Genomic DNA, 20,170 nt, shown 5'->3' on the forward strand with positions numbered 1-20,170 from the left:
GGTGGCTAAGGCCTCAGGTGCCCAAACACAACACTAGTCAGCCTGTCTCAGTGTGTCACCACCCTCAGTGTAATATCCTTATATCCAAACTAAATCTCTCCTCTTTGAGCCTGAAGCCGTTTCCCTTGTTCTGTCACCACCAACCCTGCTAAAGAGTCTGTCCCCTTCTTTCCTGTAGCCCCCCTTTAGGTATTGAAAAGCTGCTATCAGGTCATCTCGCAGCCTGCAGGCTTCCTTGCATCACCTTATCACACCTGTGCTTCTATATTGGTGGATAGAAATGGCTTGATGGGGAAATCAAAACTAGATTGAATGCCTTTTGCTCTTTTCTACTCAGAGAGAATAGGAAAGGCTTAAGGAACTGGCTTTGTCCCTAGGATTAATAACTGGAAAATCAATTTGTCATTTCCTTGTCATAAATTAAAAGCTTATAGTCATCATAACATGAGTATAATAGAGGTTAGTGAGTATTGATGGAGGTCTCAAAGCTCACTCAGCAGAGCACATCTCTACTCTACAATTTAAATTATGTCTCCTCCACAAGGAATATCTGTCAATATTTGTATAAAGAGACATTCCTTGCAAGAATATTTTATCCATTTCTATACTGCTGGTGATGTGATTGTTGGTGTTTGATGAAGTGGGCCCAGGAGAAAAGTTTTTGTCCCATTTTGATCAGTGTAAGTGACCTCTACATTGTCCGCTTGTATCTGTAGGAGTAGGATAAATTAGCCGTGTTTAAGCTGATTACTTGCCAGTTAGGATGTACATCTTTGAGTTCGTCCTTTTGAGAACAAAGCAGCTCTGCTCTCTCCCTTGTCTGTCTCAGTGCGGCGAGAAAGCAAACACTCTGTCTCAAAAGGGTGATCAGCTGAGAGTAATAGAGAGCGATTTGTGAGACTGAGAAGAGTGAGGGTGAAAAGGACATGTTAAACTCTAAAGGAGAAGCCTATGAGAAAAGTACTTGCAGGTACTTTGGTGTTTGAAAGAGGGCTTGGCTTAAAACAAGTCAATTTAGTCTGTTATTGAGCAGTCAAAGAAAGAACAATCAAAATAGTTTATTTAAAAGCACAGGCAGTTTATGTTTCTCTTTAAAATTATTTTTATCCTAAATAAGGCACGCTTCTGTGATGCACGCTTACACAAAGGATCTAAGAGGATCCAAAGAGCGAATGATCCACAATTTGACCTGCAGCAATGTAGAAGAATATTTTCTGCAGATTATTCTGTTTTGGAAAATTGCTTATACTACTATTTTAAGTCACTTGTTTATCAGAAAGCTTCAGTCCATTTAATTAAAACAGACGTAGTTGCCAGATATTTTAGTTGTTTGTGCCCAAATTATTGCTGATAGCTACTTTGATTAACATAAATTGAATTACTCACAAGACTCTTAGCATCATCAGGCATGCACAGATTCCACTGGCTTTTCAACTGGATAGTAGCTTAATTTACTTTTCAGTCTATGATTGGTGTCCTGTATCTTCTTGTAAGCCAGAAACTAAGTAATTTATGTCTTCAACCTTTCTTAAACAAGTGTTTACCTTGATTTTATTATAAGCATCACATTTTGTTTCCTTATTAAAAGTGTAACGGTGGTAAAATAGGCTTTAATAAGTTAAACTGTTCTCCAGCATTCACTGAAAATGGATGGAAATGCAAAAGATTCTGGGACCAGGGATTGTTTTTACATGGTGCATTTCAAAAGCTTTTATTCAGCTTCTAAAGGTAAATGGCTACTTTGTGAGTTTTGCCAGGTATTTGGTGTTGCATTTAAACCTGCTAGAAAAAAGTCACAAAGGAAGGTGAAAGACAGAGGCATAAAAAATGACAGGTAATTGGTGGAAGTAACTGAAATATTGTGAGGGTTCTTAGAATCATAGAATCAAAAGGTTGGAAACAACCTACAAGATCATCCAGTCCAACTGTCTCCTCATCACCATTGCCACCACAAGCACTAAACCATATCACACAGCATGTCATCCAGACGCCTCCTGAACACTGCCAGGGATGGCGACTCCACCACCCCTCTGGGCAGCCATTCCAGTGCCTGACCACTCTCTGAGAGAAAAAGTTCTTCCTTATGTCCAACCTAAACCTCTGGTACAACTTGCGGCCATTACCCCTTGTCCTGCTCGCTGCCTGGGAGAAGAGGCCAAATCCCTCTTCATCACAACCTCCCTTCAGGAGGTTGTAGAGTGCAGTGAGGTCTCCCCTGAGCCTCCTCTTCTCCAAACTGAACAATCCCAGCTCTCTCAGCTGCTCCTCATAAGGTTTGTGCTCCAGACCCCTCACCAGTTTCGTTGCCCTTCTCTGGACACGCTCCAGGACCTCAACATCTTTTCTGTAGTGAGGAGCCCAAAACTGAACACAGCACTGAAGGTGCGGCCTCACCAGTGCTGAGTACAGGGGGATGATCACCTCCTGCTCCTGCTGGCCACACTATTTCTAATGCAGGCCAGGATGCCATTGGTCCTCTTGGCCACCTGGGCACACTGTTGTTATCCTTATTTAGGGATGTGGTTTATATGGGCGTGCAGCAGCTACTACACCAAGAGCAGCTGATCAGTGGAAAAATATGTCACACATAATGCTTTTTTTCATATAAAGTATATTACACTGTCTACAGTGGAGGATATTATGTGAGACGGAAAGCCTGGTGGGAAGTTGACTAACGTTAGGCTTGGAAGACTGAATTCTATTTGCATAGACTTTGCTGTGTTGCATCAGATAGCATTTCTTTGTCATCGTTTCCTCGTACTGAATAGGACAATAGAACGGAAATTTTGGTCTGATATGAGACTAATTTGAATAAGAACTTACGAAGAGAGCGGCTATTCTGATGGTGTAGGGAGGGGAGTGGGAGGGCTATCAAATTCTTTAAAGATGCAAGTATGTTTTCATTAAATAGAGAACACTCTTCAGATGTACAAACCAAGCAGCTTCCTTTTTTATCCTTTTCTATCAAAAAATAACGTGTTTTAAAGGCCATTCAGCTGTATCACATCAGCTGGGGTGAGCTTAGAGGTCTCTTCCAACCCAAGGAATTCTGCATCTCTACAAACAATATTTTCTATAACTCACTGCGCAGTGTTTGATTGCTCTTTTGCCCATTTGGGTTTAGTGCAAAGCTTAATTGAGACTTAGCATTTTGTAGATTTAAAACAAATATTAGTTTTGCTTTGTTTTTTATAAAAATCAACCAGGGGACAAGAGAGAAGAGTCACCTGCAGTTTGGGTACAATATCATGGTAGCAAATTCTGTAGCATGAATGCATCCACTGCTGCATAAGCTGAAGCATGCTTCATTTATTGTGAAATTTATATGGAGAAGATGGAGACCTAAAGTGGCAACACGTGCGTTCAAATTTAAAGACATGTAAGATTCTTTCGTATGAATTCCTCACACTGGATGGTTTCCATGGCGTTCTGAAGCAGAGAAAATGCTGTGAATGTAAAACAGCTGTGTGCAATGAGGAGCACCTGGGTGCTGCTGACCCTACCCAGAGCTGAGCAGAGTGGGCAGGGCTGGCAGCAACCACTCACTGCTCAGGGCATGGCACCTCAGGTGGGGGGTGACAGGGGGTGTGAGGGGACAAAATGCATATATCCAGCAGCTGGGGCTGCTCTATAGCTGTTTGCACTGGTGAAGGGCATTTATCCTACTGGATCCAGGAGGCAAAATAGTGAGTGCTCATCTTAGAGCAGGGGCAGAAGTTCCAGTTGGGATGGAGGGAGAGAAGGTGGTGGAGCTGCACCATCTGCCTTGGCTTCAGCTGGCTGGAGCTACAGACTCCTGGGAGTAGTGTATTGAGTGCTGGGGCCCCAACATCAGAAAGACGTGGAGCTGTTGGAGCAGGTCCAGAGGAAGCCATGAAGATGCTCAAAGGGCTGGGATGCCTCTTCTATGAAGAAAAGTCTCAGGGAGCTGGGCTTGTTTAGCTTGGAGAAGAGAAGGCTCAGGGAAGACCTCATGGCTGCCTTCAAGTTCTTGAAGGAAGCTTATGAACAGAAGGGAGATTCGCTATTAGACCATGTGAAGAAGTCATAGGACGAGGACTAAAAGAGGGGAGATTTAGGTTAGATGTTAAGAAGAAATCCTTTACTGAAAGTGTGGTGAGGCCCTGGCACTGCTGCCCAGAGCTGTGGGTGCCCCATCCCTGGAATTGCCCAAGGCCAGATTGGATGGGCCTGGGGCAGCCCTGCCCATGGCAGGGGTTGGGGCTGGATGGGCTTTAGGGATCTTTCCAACTCAAACCATCCTGTGACTAAAAAAAAATCAAATGTAAACTGGAAAAATAGATTTTGCTCTTTCCAGTTTGCAATTAAAAAGATGAATTAGCATTGAGGGCAATGGTATTAACCTCCAGATTACAAGATGTTGTGTCACAGGAGAACAGCCTGAGGTACAAGAATGTGTGCACACAAAGAAGAAATCGAACGTTTAATAGAGGATGTAATTAAACTTTTAAAATATTCGTTAACTTGACTAATGTGGATTCAGATTATTTGTTCCACTTCCACAGCAGACATTATAGAAGGCTCCAAAAAGGAGCTGAAATATGTATATACATTGTTTTACTTTTACAGATGCTTTTTCAGGAACGTTGAGCTCAGAAATGGTTTCTGTTGGTTACTGAGCATTGTGTTTAGTGCTGACAGGAAAAGAAAAAGTAGACTGGTCATTCTAGGAAATTCAGCAGGCTTGTCACCTAGAAGTATGTAAACTTCAAGGCATCAATATATCTCATGTTAAGCAACTTGTATTATGGTTTGACAGCAGATTGGACATGAAGAAATGATTCACAGCTACAGCAACAGGATATTTCTTTTCTAAAAGAGAAACATCTCCAAAAGAAATGTATGCAGGGGATAAATGCTGGTGGTGCTGCCTGGAGGCTAAAGTTTGCAGCAGCAGATCTAGCTTCTTTTGACCAGAAGCTTTACAAACCCTGGGAGTCAGAAAGGTGGTTCACAGGGTGAAATCCTGCAACTCCCAGCCTGTCCCACGTGCCTGGGATGTACAAAGTTACTGGCTTTTTGGCCCTTCTCTTCATCTGCTAATGGATCTCTTAGTATGGTCCATTTTGGACATATTATTGTTTGTCCCTATCGACTTTCCTTCTACTCATTTAAAAGTCATTCCAGCACAGAGGAAACTTAGCTGAATAAACCTGATATTTGCTGTATCTGTTTTCTTTTTCCAGTATTTGATTGCAATTTTGAGTCTCCTTGTGAGCTGGAATATTCCCTTTCCTCGAAAGATCGGGAAAGCTCCAACAAAGCTTGGCTGAGAGTGAGTGCAGAGGATATCTCACAGCTGAACATCCCGGATGGACCAGAGAGAGATCACTCAGAGAATACACCAAAAGGTAAAGTGAACACAGCTGTGTCACGCCTCCATTGGAGTCGTTGATGCTAAGCTGCTAAACCAACCAGCTAAACATTTCCTCTTAAAATACTTTAAGCAGCTGCAATTCTTTTGCTGCAGCAGAGAATGAATTTAAACAACATGGGAAACAAAGGCAGTCATGGTGTGTATGAAGTATCTACTTTTGTCTGCAGGATATATAAGGGAAACAGAATATCAACATACCATTCTATAAAGGTTGAATCAGGCTGATGTGTGCGGCAAACAGCATTTGGATGAGAATAGTTGCAATTTAGAAGAAGCCACGAAGTTAAAAGTGCTGTTTTTTAATGTTATATCTGAATAAACTGTGATAATAAGATGCATAAATTAATGTTACGGAGGCCAGAAATTTGCGTAAGATTGTAGAAGGGTTGGATGAGTTCTTGCAGAATATATTCATTAGTGTTTGTTTATGTCTTCGGACTCCAGAAGCCTCTCTCCCAGAGATCTGCAAGTGACAGATCCTTTCATTATAGCCAGTGCCAGGATGTCATTTGCCTTTGCAGACTTTTAGTGTGACTGCTTATAACAGCTTTCACATTCAGGCAAATATTAAGGAGAAGTTTCAGTGCAGCCTTTGTTCCTGTTCTTGGATTCTGTTTTCTCATCTCTATCAAGAGGACAGTACTTCTCCCAAAAAACTATTATAAATTAATTTCCAAGGTGTCACAGCCAATTGTTTGAACGCTGATTCATCAGCAAACTGAGTCACTTTACTGGGTTCTGTGGATGGAGCATATTTGTGCCATATGCAAATATATTCCAGTCTTCACATCAGAGAACAGACAAACACGTAATAAATTTCTTGATACAAAGATACAGTGAAGTAAAAGTTTGAGGTAAATCACAATGTCTGTTGCTGAGAAAGTATTTCACTTGTTTTCTTTTTAATTCTCATGCAAGCTGTCTGCTAATGGAATTTAGAAATTAAAACAGGTTTGTTTTGGATCGAAAATAGCAGTTGTTGCTTTCCTGGAATGGGAAAAAAATGGGGAAAACAGTGAATGATAAAGTTATCATCCCCAGTGAAGGGCCTGGTCAGGTCATTGTGGTGCTGCACTTTGATAATGAGTGCTTCAGTAGCATTAGAACTTTGTATTTAATCTCTTGGCTTTTTTTGTTGTTAGACTTTTTTTTTTTTTTATCCTTTCTCAATCTGGAATGTAGGCAAAAGTTTGTATTCTGCTCTTTGCTCTCATTCCACATACACAGGCTGGTGGATTTAGGTTTACGAGGTGCTGGGATGAAGTCTTTGGGATGAGTGGGGTTTTTTGTGTATGGTTTTTTTTTTTTATTTTATTTTTTTTTTATTTTTAATAATTGTCAAGTATGTTGAACGTTGGTAATTTTCTCTTGAGCCCGTCTATAGAACTGTAGGTCTGCAATTCACAGATGACTAAAGTCTTTGCATATAAAACCTTGTTTGAAAAATCAACACTTGGAGCTAGCATCTCTCTATTTTAAATCACTTTAATTACAGCTGCTTGGCACAAATAGTTGTGCGGTCTGTTTCATTCTGAAATAATTAAGCACAAGTAATTCCAACCCCTACTGGTTCCTGCAAATTGCACTTCCAATTATCTCAATCTCATTTCATCTCCTTCGCAGACAGAAAAGCACAGAGATAAACAGATAAGAGAACTAGCTTTTGAGATGGCTTAGGTTATCCTCATCACTTGGCTATCAAGCCATGTTAAGACACTGAGAAGACAAATGCCTTAAGATGAGACATCATGCCTTTTATGCAAAAGGTTTGGCAGAAAACCATTGAGAGATCTCCTGAAGAGAGAAACCAGAAGGAGTTTTGTGTAATTCTAGTTTTGTTTGGTTTTGTGGGGTTGTTTTGTTTGTTTTGCCCTCTGCAGCATGGTACACCTCAGTGTCTAGGAGTCACAACAAATCGTCGTGAATTGAGCAAGGAAGAACAAGTTTTAAATGTCTCAGCATTTGGTTATGGTCATATCTGAGCACTGTGCTCATTTGACATGTTCAGTGTGTGTTGTCACACAAACCACACATCCCCTGAACACGGATAGATGGTGAGGTGGCAAAGTTAAATATTAAATTATTCAGGGTTGGGAAGTGGGGGCCTGGTTTGCAAAGAATTGGAAAAGCATGCTTAACCACACAGTTGTGGCAGGTGAAATTTAATGTAGATTATTTGAAATAAAGTAGTGGGCTAAACAGTCTGATTTTGGTATACAGAAGAGTATATTCTGATGTTGTTGCAATCATTCGAGCTGATTATGGAGTAAGAATAAACCTATGACTGCTGATGAGTTGTTTCTCCTGAAGCAAATGTCATGTTGGAATTTATTGGGAAGGGAGTAGAAAATAGAAAATAATACTCTTGTATAAATGCGTGGGTCACTTATATCTAGAATAAATCATTCTTCTCTGGTTCCCATACGTCAAAATGTAATTTATCATATCTGGGAAAGTAGTTAAAGGAATGAAAACGAGGATGATCTGAAGTATGTAATGGCTCTCTTTTAGGAGCGCTTAAATTGACAAGTGATGCTCAGCCTGGAAGAGATACTGAAAGGACTACGTGGCAAAGGTCTATAAAAGCTTAGGTTGTCATAAAATCTTTGTGAAAATGTAGAGAAGTTTAAAAACTCCCCAAACTTCATAAGACACAGGATGAGCGCAGAAGGAATATTCCTTATTTCTTCTAAAACAGAATTGACCAGCACCAGGTAAAATTAGTAGATGTCAGGCTCAAAAGAAAACCAAATGAGATAGAGTAGAAGTGTGGAACTGTTTTCCAGAGGCAACTGTTGGTACTAAAAGACTTGTGTGTACACAAATGCACAGGATACGTTCAGGAAGAAAAAGAGTTAATGTCTATGAAATTCCTTTTCTGGCTTGTAGTCTTTGTGCAGTATATCCCCAAAGGCCAGGAGATTAGTCTGGAGAAGTAAAACTGTTTGTTCTCCTTGTCCATTTATTCTTTCCTCTGTATCTACACCTGTCTGTTTTTGGAGCCAAACGTCTGAAGTTGATGGATCTTGAGTCTGTGCTGGCAGAGTCAGAGTGGTGTTATATTCCTCCCCTATCCTCTGCCCAGTTCCTTCTTCCTGTGTGAAAGAGGAGAGAGATGCACTGTTTCATAAATTTGAAGAGTTGGTGAAAAGGTGTGATTTATGTGCTTAATATTATTTGCCATTTTTGTAAAAGCCTTGGAAATGGTGCTAAACCATTTGTTAGGCAAAAATGTTGAGTGTTTGGGAGGAAGAATTGCAGGACTGTCAATAGGAATCTGTAGAAGTGTGTCCATCAAGATACTTTGTATGATTTTTTTGGGAACTCTGCAAAAATTCTTCTCTGGAACAGGCTGCCCAGAGAGGTTCTGGAGTCTCTTTCTGTGGAGATGTTCAAGACCCGCCTGGACGCCTACCTGTGCAACCTGGTGCAGGGAACCTGCTTTGGCAGGGGGGTTGGACTCGATGATCTCTGGAGGTCCCTGCCAACCTGTACGATTCTGTGATCCTGTTAAGTGGACCAGTGAATGACAGAATGACTGCTGTGCAGGGTCTAGCTGGCAGACAGAGTAAGTGACGATGCATTGGAGCTACTAATAATTTCAAGCTTTTTTGTAGGCTCAATCTTAGGGTTGGGGGGACCTCTGGAGATCATTTAATCCAATCCCCCAATTAAAGCAGATGTCCTGCAGTAGGTTGCAGAGGTGGGTTTTGAATATCTCCAGAGAAGATCATCTCTGGGCAGCCTGTTCCAGTGCGCTGTCAAACTCACAGTAAAGAAATGGAAATTACTGTGTTCCAATTTGTGCCTGTTGTCCCTTATCCTTTTGCCAGGCCACCAAAAAGAGCCCTGTCCCATCCCCTTGATAACTGGCCTTTACACATTCACAAGTGTTGATAACATCCCCTCTCAGTCTTTCCTTCTCCTGAACAAACAGGCCCAGATCTCTCAGCCTTTCCTCATAAGGGAGATGCACCAGGCCCACCCCTCATCATCTTTGCAGCCTGATGGGCTCCCTACAATAGTTCTCTGTCTTTCTTGAACCAAGGAGCCCAGAACTGTACATGGTATTCCAGATAATATCTCCCTGTGGGCCATTCTCCTGACCCTTACTCAGAGATACCCGATCCATTCATTGCCATTGCTCAGTTCCATGTACTCCAGACCTTCCCTAACGTAGAGGGCTTACCCCACCTCCTCTTCTTCCCTGACCTTCTCTCCTGAAAAACCTGTAGCCATCCATCTCAGCACTCTGAGCTTGTGAGCCATCCCACTACATTTCACTGAGGTCTGGGATATCTTAACCCTGATACTAGCCTAAAAATTCCATTTCCCCTTCTTTATTTCCCATGCTCTATGCATTTGTGTTGAGGCACTGAAGTTGGGCCCACCTGGGAACTGGCTTACTGGCTGGCATTTCTTTGTGCTGCTCTTCAGATGCTTTCCCACTGGGCTCTGCTCCTATTGCTGTCTGTGGGCAGCTGCTGTTGATGCTGCCTTCCCCACGTTAGTATATGAATCAAGACTGTATGTATTGTAATGAGCAGTCAATCCACTGCTTAGGCTTTCAAACTTTTTATTCATGAATAAGCAAAAAGATGCTATAAAAAATTCATGCATTCTGTATCACTGAATGCATTTATTTATTTTGACAAGTGTGATTAATTCTTAATTATTTATGATCCCTCATAGTATATTACACCAGCAAACATACTGCGGTCTATTGTAATGAAGTGTGGGGAATTGTAGATCTTGCAACTGTGGCAATATTTCCTAGGGAAGCAAGTTATACTATGCAGTTTGTGGTAAGAGTGACTGAAGTGGTGGACTGGAGAAGTCGCACTTTGCAGCAGTATGGTTGCATGTGTTTGTCATGCCCAAATGGAAAGGCCTTTTCCCTCTCTCAAGAACTTGTAATGGGTCAAACCAGCCATACATTCTGTAGTTCTGAACCCTTGGTATGAACCAGTGTTTTCTGTACTACAGGGCCGCTAGGAGAGAGCTCTGAGTAGCAGGTGGCTTACCGTGCATCAGAAAGCATGCCTCTTGAGAATTCATTCCTCCTAAAACCTCCCTGCGGTGCAGAGAAGCACCATCAGGGTGCTGTGTTGCCCGTGGACTCCTAGAGCTCACCAACTGTTGTCTGTGATCTAGGAGTGCAGTGATGGCTTGCTTCTGAGTCAGAATTTTAAGGAAGAGGGAGAGAAACCACAATGCAAAGGTCATCTTGTGTATTTAAGCAGGACCCAAAACAAGTATGTACAAACTGGATCCAGATCTGTGCTCAATTGAATGTCACTACGTGTCAGTGTGTTTCTACATGTAAATGCAGTTTTAGACATGAAGGATTGGAAACTTGTCTGCTTCTTTGAGAGGGCTGCCTGCTCCTCATTTAAATCTTGTGGTATCTAATAACTTAAATGAATTGCATATTCTGTTATCTGAATATTTTGTTGCATCCAAGAGTGGTTTAGGTTAGAAGGGACCTTTGAGATGATGTAGTTCCAACTCCCTGCTCTAGGCAGGCACAGCTCCCTCTAGACCAGCTTGCTCACAGCCCCATCCAATCTGGCCTTGAATGCCTCCAGGGAGGGGGCATCCACAGCCTCACTGGGCAACCAGCGAGGTCCAGTTCCAGTGCCTCACCACCCCCATGGTAAAGAATTTCTTCCTGCTATCTAGTCTAGATATACCTTCTTTCAGTTTGAAGCCATTTCCTCCCATCTTGTCAGTACGTGCCCTTATAAGAAGTCCCTCCCCATCTGTCCTGCAGGGCCCCCTTCATGCCCAAGAAAATATGCAGTTACTTGTTAAAAATCAGGTGGGGAGGTATGACCACAGCCTCATATAAGAATGAAGAAAGAAATAAGCCAGCCTGAGAATGTGAACATGAGTTGACGGGACTTTTTAATGGAAAATGTATGTTAAAGTTTCATGAAGGAGGACAGGGGAAGTGGCGGAGATGACAGTGTCCTAGTCAGCCCCCGATTCACTGAAAAGCTCTTATGTAAGTTCTAAAACATGTATATGCATATTACGTTAATTTGGTTTTCATTTTTGTAATTATTACTAAAGTGGAGCAAGGCTAAGGCTCTGAGCACGTTACTCGAAGGGAGGTAATGAACTGCAGGATTATAAAATGGCTGTTGACTTAATTTATGATTATTCAGACAAAGAAAAATGAGGAAGAGAACATAATGAATAATATTTTCTTTCAGATTATCACTTTATTTACAAAAGAGTATAAATCATTGTGGGCTTGCAAGAAGCAATTAGTTGAACTTATTTATTGTGTGCGACTCTCGCAGGAAAAAAAAAAAACACTTCTAACATTTATAATTCCACTAAAAATTGAAAAAATCTTTATGTTTTTGAAGAAGGTATTCTGTGTGTTTTTCCCCTGGTAAACAGCTGAACAGAGTAGTTGGGCTTGTATCAGACAGAATGCTTCCCTTTGCATTAATTCTGAGGCTGGTTTCAGGATATGCCTTGGTCTCCTAGAACTGATCTATCTTATGTATCTTCTAAGCAAGATTTCAGAGTATTCCTTAGACGACTTTATTTCTTAAAACAAAATTTTCTTCTCAAAGTAACTTCAATTTTATTGGAAGAAAAAAAATCATACACTGCAAATTTTGGAAAAAAAAACACCTTGATGTGATTGCTTATTGCATATTCCTTTTTATTGTTGGATGAGAATAAAGCTCATCCTAGTCAATAAAGATTCAATCCAGATATTCAGATTGTCCTTCGAAAGAAGATGCTGTAGAATGAAGTCATCCTATTATTTATAAGCATTCAGATAAACTGCAGGTATCCTATGAAGATTTTTTGAAGTTCTGTACTTTCGTATGATCAGAGAGGAATTCAGTTTACTATTATTTTCCTCTGTAAGATTTAGCTATTGAATCGGTGGAAATAGCTGTTGTGGTATGTAACTGATCTTTTTACCTTGCACACAAGCAAAATATTGGGAGAATGAAGTGAGATCTGGAAACAGCTCAAAGTTATGCATAGCCCATACTGCAGATGAGAGATGTAGGGGTTTATAGGGATCACTGTCAAGTTCTTTGTCAACAGGGAGGGTTTTCAAATCATAATCTGTAGTGAATAATTCTGGCTGCTCTACTTGATATTTAAATTTTGATGCTTGGCCACATACACATTACAAGTGTTACATCACAGCCCCAGAGGAATTTGTGACTTAGGTACACGAGGCAAGCTTGCTTCAGAATCCATTGAGCTGTGAAGAGAAAAACAGGGGTTTTTTTATGATGGTCAGTTTCCAGCTCATGCTCTGTCAGAACAAGAAACAGACCAGATGTTCTTAGCATTTTGCAGCTTGTTCTTCTCATTAGTACTACACTTGTGCTTTGTTATTGCAATGTTATTTCTCTTTAATGAGCCTGCTCTAAAGAGGCAAATTATCATCTCGCTGCAGGACAGTGTGTTTGTTTATACAGTAGGTATGTATTTATACAGGCTATGGGTAACTGTGTAGGTTTGTTGATTATGGGAATCTTGTTTGCTCATTTCTTGACTTAGTGAAGACTTACTTGTAACTCGTTGTGAAACGTTTTGTTCCCCAAAACTAAGAAAGAAAAAGTTATTTCAGAGTGCATCAGATGTTAGTATGCTCTGAGGACCACCTGCCTACCTGCGACTAATGTACTTCAAGTACATGCAGAGAAGACACAAACAGTGAGGAATATATGGCTGGTAAAATGGTCTTTCTTGCTCTTTTTCTTTGGCATTAACACATGTTGGTGCTGTTTTTTCCTGTGTAGCAGGAGCAGTGTTGTCTGTTCCTGAGCTCTTGTGTACATGGACATCCATGTGCAGGTTGTTTGTTTTTATTGTTTGTTTCAACTATAGAAAACACATATTTTTGCAAGCATCAATTAACACATTATGTGACTGTTTAAATTTATTTCTAGCCTGCACCCTGCCTTAATTTTCTCTGTACTTTATTTTCTTGACACGCTTACAACAGCTAACATATATAAACATGTAATGTCTGGTGGAGTGTCAGCAAGATGCTTTAAGCTTTGCAGGCTGGGTGTTTCCACTATTTATTAAACATGGCTGTAACTAAATTACCAATTAGTCCAATAAGCTGCACTTCTCTAACACTTTACCTGAATCTCTATGAATGCTTTTCTACAATAGCCACTTCATATGGTTTTAAAGAGATTTGGAGAAGTCTCCACGTCAGCAAAGCAAATCTAAAGCACAGTGTAACTAAATAAGTAGGCCAAGGTGAGTTGTGTTCCTGACTTCTCCAGACTTCTCATATCTCCTACACTTTGATAGTAATAACAGATAGATGCCTATTGCTCTGCATTATTTTTGATGTAAAGTTGGCACTGTCTGCTTTTAATAAATAGATATTATCATGTGGGATTTTCTGCAGACAGATTTTCTGTGAGATGATGTTAGAAACACTGAAACTGACAAGAATTACAATTTTTTGTTGCTGTTCTTGACATCAGTGATAACATTTCTGCAGTTGTTTTGCAGTAGGTATCATACATCTATACTTGAGTGAAGACATCAAGAGGGAGTCAAAGAACTCTGAAGGCTGGGATGTTTTACTGTTGTGTCTCTTGCCAAGGACAAAACCCAACCAACGAGACAAATGAAAACTGATTCATTTGAAAGTGTGATAGAGAAAAGACTGTGATTCAGTCAGGATCTTAGGGAAGGCTAAGCTGAATTCAAGTATGATTTGACTATTTTGCCTAAATTTTTCCTGTAAATGTGGTAAAGAATGATGCATTTTTCTAGTATTTGTTCTTGATATCAGTCCTTGGTTTTCTGATGAAACATTTGGGTGCAGATCTGTAAGAGATTTTTTTGTTCATAATAATACTTGCATACTATTTCATCTTTGTAAGGCATAATTTAATGTACTGTTTCAGAGATGCTGCAAGGAGTATTCTCTCAGACATGCCTTCAGCTAAATCTTACAGACGTTTAGTGTTAGATCTGACCAAAGTGGCTTCATTTATCTTTACCTCGAGTTACCTCAAGGGGAAGAGGAATCTGTTAGCTTAACTGTGTAAATCTAGAGTGTTCTCTTGCAGCAGCTTAAATGGAGATTGTTTATTTTATTCCTCTCAAAGTAATCAAAGAAGGTTGCTGTGTTGAAGGTAGGATACCGAGCGGGAGTTCTGTTTTACACTTTTAAGATTTTTATTCTTAATACCATGCAGTGACCATTTATGTGGTCCTCAGTGACTTGCGTAGATTCTAATGAATAATCATCTCTTCAATTATGAGTTAGCAGCTATCCCTGAAGTTTCATCTGCTTTCTTTGTTTGCTTGTGTTGAGAGCACAACAATTAAACAGATTGTATAACGTTAGAACACAAGAATGGCCATAGTGGGAGTGCGGGAGGGGGAAGCAAAACTGTGGCCCAAACTTCCCCAGTATTCTCCCAGTTTCAGACACATTTCCCTTGGAGGCTTAGGGAAGATATACTATATATCCCTTCCACACTGTATGGCAAGTCTGCTGGGATACATGCTACAACATATTGTTGATTTGGGATCTGCAGTCCTGGAGGCTGGTCCTATGCTGAGCATCCTTGCCTTTCTTTCTAGCCAATTGTATTTTGAGTGCCTCTTCTGGTAAAGAAATCACTTCTCTAAGCCCCTTTAGACTCAGTGGCATAGTCTGTCTAGTCTATAACACAGCCAATTGAGAAATGCTTGACATTTGTCTTTTGTCTTCCATACGTAAACAGAATTTAAAAGGAGATAAATACAAGTGACTGTCTTTTGTTACAATGAGGAAAAGGTATTTTAAGAATCAGTTGACTTGATAATAATGGGTTTGTATTACTTGCATACCAGATAAAAGTGGTTTTTGTTAGCTGAATACTTAGATATCACAACAGGGATGAGAGAAGCAAGCACCACTTAATTCTAAATTGCATTTCCTTAAGAATTCAAGAAATGTAATAGTGGGCTTTTAGCCACTCTTCTGTATTTCTTCATTCTGTTCTGTGGTGGTGAGCAGATCTTCCCACTCTCACTGTCCTTCTAAATTACCTGGTGTAAACATGAATAAATAGGATGATGAGTAGACTGCTCCAGATTTGAAGAGGCATTCAAACAGCCAAACGGTTGCCTACGCCAGAAGAATAAATCTGATTTAGAACAGAACTACAGTAATTTGTGTGCTGCTTTTAGCACGGGTCATCTTATTGCTTTTGAGTGTTTCCAGTGGGGGAGTGGAAAGGTCATGTGATGAAGGGAAGCAGTTGGCTGAGTACCACAGATAGTCATCACTGACAGTCATCTGGAGCCTTGAAAGGCACTAAACATCATCACAAAGGTTAGATCAGAACTCCTCTTCACCTGTCACAGTAATTTTGTTTATCACAGACAAACCCAAGCTGCAAACCTCAGGTATTGATTTTTGAACAGATGAACGTTCAAAGATGTTCAGGCTTCAAGGTGTTGATTCAGAGCACTGCAGAAATAAAGGGCCGTGCTAAAACAGCCGTGTGATGCGGGCTGAATTCTGCTCTGTGTTTTTCTGAAAGGTGCGGAACTATGTGAGGAGAAAGCAGAGAATGATTTACAAATATGCGCAAGAACTTCTTTACAGTGAGGTGACGGAGCACTGGAACAGGCTGCCCAGGGAGGTGGTGGAGTCTCCTTCTCTGGAGATGTTCAAGACCTGCCTGGATGCCTACCTGTGCGACCTGCTGTAGGGAACCTGCTTTGGCAGGGGGGTTGGACTCGATGATCTCTGGAGGTCCCTTCCAACCCCTACAATTCTGTGATTCTGTGATTCAACCATCGTAACAAATTTCAGCTTTTCAGGCTGCTGACTCTGTGTAGGGCAGGCTTTGCAGCAAAAAGGTTACATTATTACAACTGAAAGTTGCACAGAAGGTGGAATTTTCCATACTGAACTTGAGATTAACTTTCCAATTACTAATCAAGTGCAGTGTCTGTTATGCCAGAGTAGATTCTAAAAAATACTGTTAGTAAAGATGCCAAGCAAATTTGCAGATGAGTTGCAACGTCTGGATGAACAGCAACAGCTGCCTTTTAAAACACTTAATATTAAATTTGTATTCATTTCAGTGTGAATGCTCGTGTAGGATACATATCTTGTTGTCTTAGCCATCTACGAAGAAAAATACTCAGAGGCATAGATGGAGGCTCAGTTTTGCTGAAGAAATGCACTACCCATGTAGAGAAACTTTTACCTGTGAACCTCCTGAAAAAAGGAGCCACTGTTGTCATGACTTCAGAATGACTGCAGTGTAGTCCAGGCTTGCCCAAGGCTGGTGTGTGTCCTGCTGCAGGCATCCTGTCTGTGTGAGCAGCGTGCTGAACAGATGGCTGATGATGTTTGCTGTCCAAGGGGCTCATGTGATTCCAGGCTTGAGTAAGGTTGAACAGGATACTGACTTGTGTAAAACTTGAGATGCTCAGATTCTGCAAGCACGCGAGTTCTTGATGACCTTAAAATCAAGAAAAGCTCCAGAAATTGAAGTTCACGTGTTTATTACTTAAAAATTGAATTTAGGCTTCCAGTAACCCTAACTCTCCTGCTCTGTTGTACAGTGGAAATTTGCCAGGACAGGATGAAGGGGCATTTCACTGCAGATGAAACTTCTGGGAACAACATTCACACTCTCCTTGTACAAGTGAGAAATTGCATTATGAAATCAAACTAGAGCTAATACTCTTCCATAGTGTGGGTATTGTGTGTTTGCTTCTGCTTAGCTGAGATGTATTAGAGGTACAGATCAATTGCTGTGTGTATTACTTACTGTTACATCCATTAACCATCAGAGTATGGGGCACCAAGCACTGGCCGTGTATGAAATATGTCCATTGCAGTAAGAATGATTTGTGAAAATGAACTGACCAGTTGCTTGGTTGTTTGCCTATTGTGCTGCTTTTACAAGCAGCCAAGCTTTTTTTTTTTGGCAGAGCTGACTTGCTGAGTTCTTTGTAGTTAAGAATACTATTCATAAAATAGGCCGCCCAAACTTTAGAGGACTACAGATCACTCTTATTTATTTAATGTGGGCGCAGTACTTCTTACCTTACAATTTGTTTGGTAGTGTTCTGTACTTCTGGGAAAACTGTGCTTGTTATGTTCCTTGATGTTAGGCTCTTTCTGCGTGGAGTGGGGGAATAGAACAGAGGGAGGTTCATTTAGCATTCTTGATGTGGCTCATTTAATCATTTAGTTCACTACAGACTCAGAATTAAACCAGAACCTGAAACCAGCAATAGTTTGATAACAAGTATGGCATGCTTGTAAGGCAAGTTCAAGAGGGAAACGACATTCTGTGACTTCTTTTTGGAATTTGGAAATTTGTCAGTGGGGTTAACCTTTAATCTTCAGAATGAAAATCTGTGATTATGACACATAGCTCAGAGAGGGGCAAAAAGAGAAAAACTCTAGGGGAGCAACACCAGGCATGCATCATACAGAAACAGTAGCACATCCAGTTACTGGAAAAACTCAGTCCTGCTAAGAATCAGTATCTGCTGTATGACAGTTATTTGTATTATAAAACAAAAAGAAAACCCTCAAAAGTCTCCATTTCTTATGACTACTCAAACAGAGCATTATTTGCAGGATTGGGTTCACAGAATGTGTTATCTGTTTGATAGCTTGTCATCTCTCCTACTGAGACCTGTGCTGTCATCACTATCAAATATATTTAAAGGAGATTGACTTGTCACTGGCCCCAGCATAATGCAATTTTTACTCCTTTTCAGGCAGCGAATTTCTCCTCTGCATCACCTCTGGTCCAAAAAGTACTAGCACTGAGAACAGGAGATAATTTATCAGCTTTTCTGTATTACCAGATGTTTCTTTAATTGATGTGAATCTTTTTACAATCACTTAAAATAATTGCTTTTGAGGGTTTTTTTTCCCAATTGACAGCATCTTAATGAGGGATTGTGACTTCATAATCAATGTTAATTATTGTGTCGCTAGCAGTACTAAAAATATCAATTTTAACTTTAATATGGGGTGATTGATTTGTGAAGCTGCTTGCAAATAATTGATCTTTTGTCCCATAAAAGTTTTCAAGTTAATGCTTCTTCTGTTAATTAAAAAAACAAAAATATAATCAAGCCAACTTTTCAATAGCCAAAGCACAGGTAAGACAGTCTGTTACAGTGTTCAGAAACCCAAGCAAGGGCAGCACTGCTTACTAAGAGGCTGTATATTTTAATTATTAAGCCATAAAATGAAGTCAGCATTTCTAGGTGTCTTTTCCATTCTGTGACTGTCTCAGTATGAAGATGGTCATGTACAGCAGCCATTGTGTCCCTCTGTTTGCCAGCAAGTGAGGCTTAAAAAAAAAACCAGCAGGCTTTGTCAAATGCTGTAATGGTAATAAAGTTCAGTTCTGATAAGGCTATTTTATGAAGGGAATGTAGAAAGCTCCATCAGCCTTTCATTTTAAGAATAAATTGGCTTAGTTTACAGGTGACAAGATTTTTTTTTCTTTCTTCTTCACTCTTGACTCTAAATTCAAGTCAAATCAATTTCTTCTGGATTTTTTCTGATTGTCAACACTACTATGAGCTCTTTGGCTGGCCTTCGCACAGCCTTTTCTTCTTTTCTTGATTCTGAGAATTCCACTTCTAGTACTTTCAGCGAGGAGCACCCTCCTTTATTCCCAGAAGTTGTCAGGGTCATGGCCCCAAGGATTTAAATTAGGTGAGTGCAGGCCTATTCACTCGCAATTGTATTAAATAAGATGAGAAAGAACAAACTCTTTTTTAGATCATAGTTGTCGAGATTTGGATTGTGTCTTGTATGTTTGCAAAGTACTTTGAGTTCCTTCAGAGGAAGGTGCTAAAAGTTAATATTGCTGGTCTGTGCGTAAGTGATAGCAGGTCATTCTGTTCCTTGGCAGTAATGGTGCAGTGAAAATGGATTATCTTTAATGCCAGCAAATACAGTTGTAACGATGTTAAACCCCCGTATCTTTGTGAAACTAAATGAGATTTTTCCTAACACAGCTACTTATCTGTATTCACTCTGCACTGCACAGACTACCTCGCTATTCTTAAGGCAACTACCAATCTCCACGAGGAGTCAAGCAGACGCTACATTTTACATAATTACTAGCAATTTTCCAATTGAATTATCCCATGATTTAATTCCTTAGCTTGCATCTGGAGAGCATCACCAATGTGCAGCTGTTTTGGCTTTGAAAATTAATTGCTGCTAAATGCATTAAGAGTGGCCTTGCTGCAGTGATTTCAGAAAAGAGTTAAATCCCAGCTCACTTTGGATGAAATGTTTGTTTCTTACTCCCTATTCTCTTGGCTCACATCATGATACAGACCATAGTTTTAGTAGTATTTATCTTGAATAGTTCTGAATCTTAAAGTGAATTACTGAATTGAAACCATATTACCGTGAAATACAAAGAAAAATAGAGTCACAGTAGAGTCAGTAAGGTAGATGAATCATAGGATGGCTTGGGTTGGAAGTGACCTTTAAAGACCAACTGGTTCCAGCTCACCTACCATGGGCAAGGACACCTCCCAGTAAATCAGGCTGCCCAGTGCCCCATCCAACCTGGCCTTTAACATCTCCAGGGATGGGGCACCCACAGCCTCTCTAGGGAACTTGGCTGAGTGCCTTCTCACCCTCTGGGTAAAGAATTTCTTACAAATATCTAATTAAAATCTACCCTTTTTTTTTAAGTTTGGAACTATTGCCCTGTGCTGCACATCACTCCCCATTTTAACAGTAGGTGACTT

At 40.4% G+C, this 20,170-nt stretch overlaps 1 protein-coding gene across 2 annotated transcripts in view; it reads left to right on the plus strand.

Annotated features, from left to right (window-relative positions):
- Positions 1 to 20,170, plus strand: part of ALK (ALK receptor tyrosine kinase) — a 290,599-nt gene that overhangs the window by 76,387 nt on the left and 194,042 nt on the right. Inside the window, exon 3 of one of the 2 annotated variants that reach the window (XM_052682078.1) lies at positions 5,208 to 5,372. The exons of the other annotated variant lie outside the window; for it this stretch is intronic. Within the exon in view, the coding sequence (XP_052538038.1) occupies positions 5,208 to 5,372 (165 nt within the window). The remainder of the gene's footprint in view (positions 1 to 5,207; positions 5,373 to 20,170) is intronic. 2 annotated transcript variants of the gene reach the window in all.

The sequence above is a fragment of the Tympanuchus pallidicinctus genome, unplaced genomic scaffold, assembly GCF_026119805.1.
Source record: "Tympanuchus pallidicinctus isolate F22 unplaced genomic scaffold, pur_lepc_1.0 scaffold1, whole genome shotgun sequence".
NCBI lineage: Eukaryota > Metazoa > Chordata > Aves > Galliformes > Phasianidae > Tympanuchus > Tympanuchus pallidicinctus.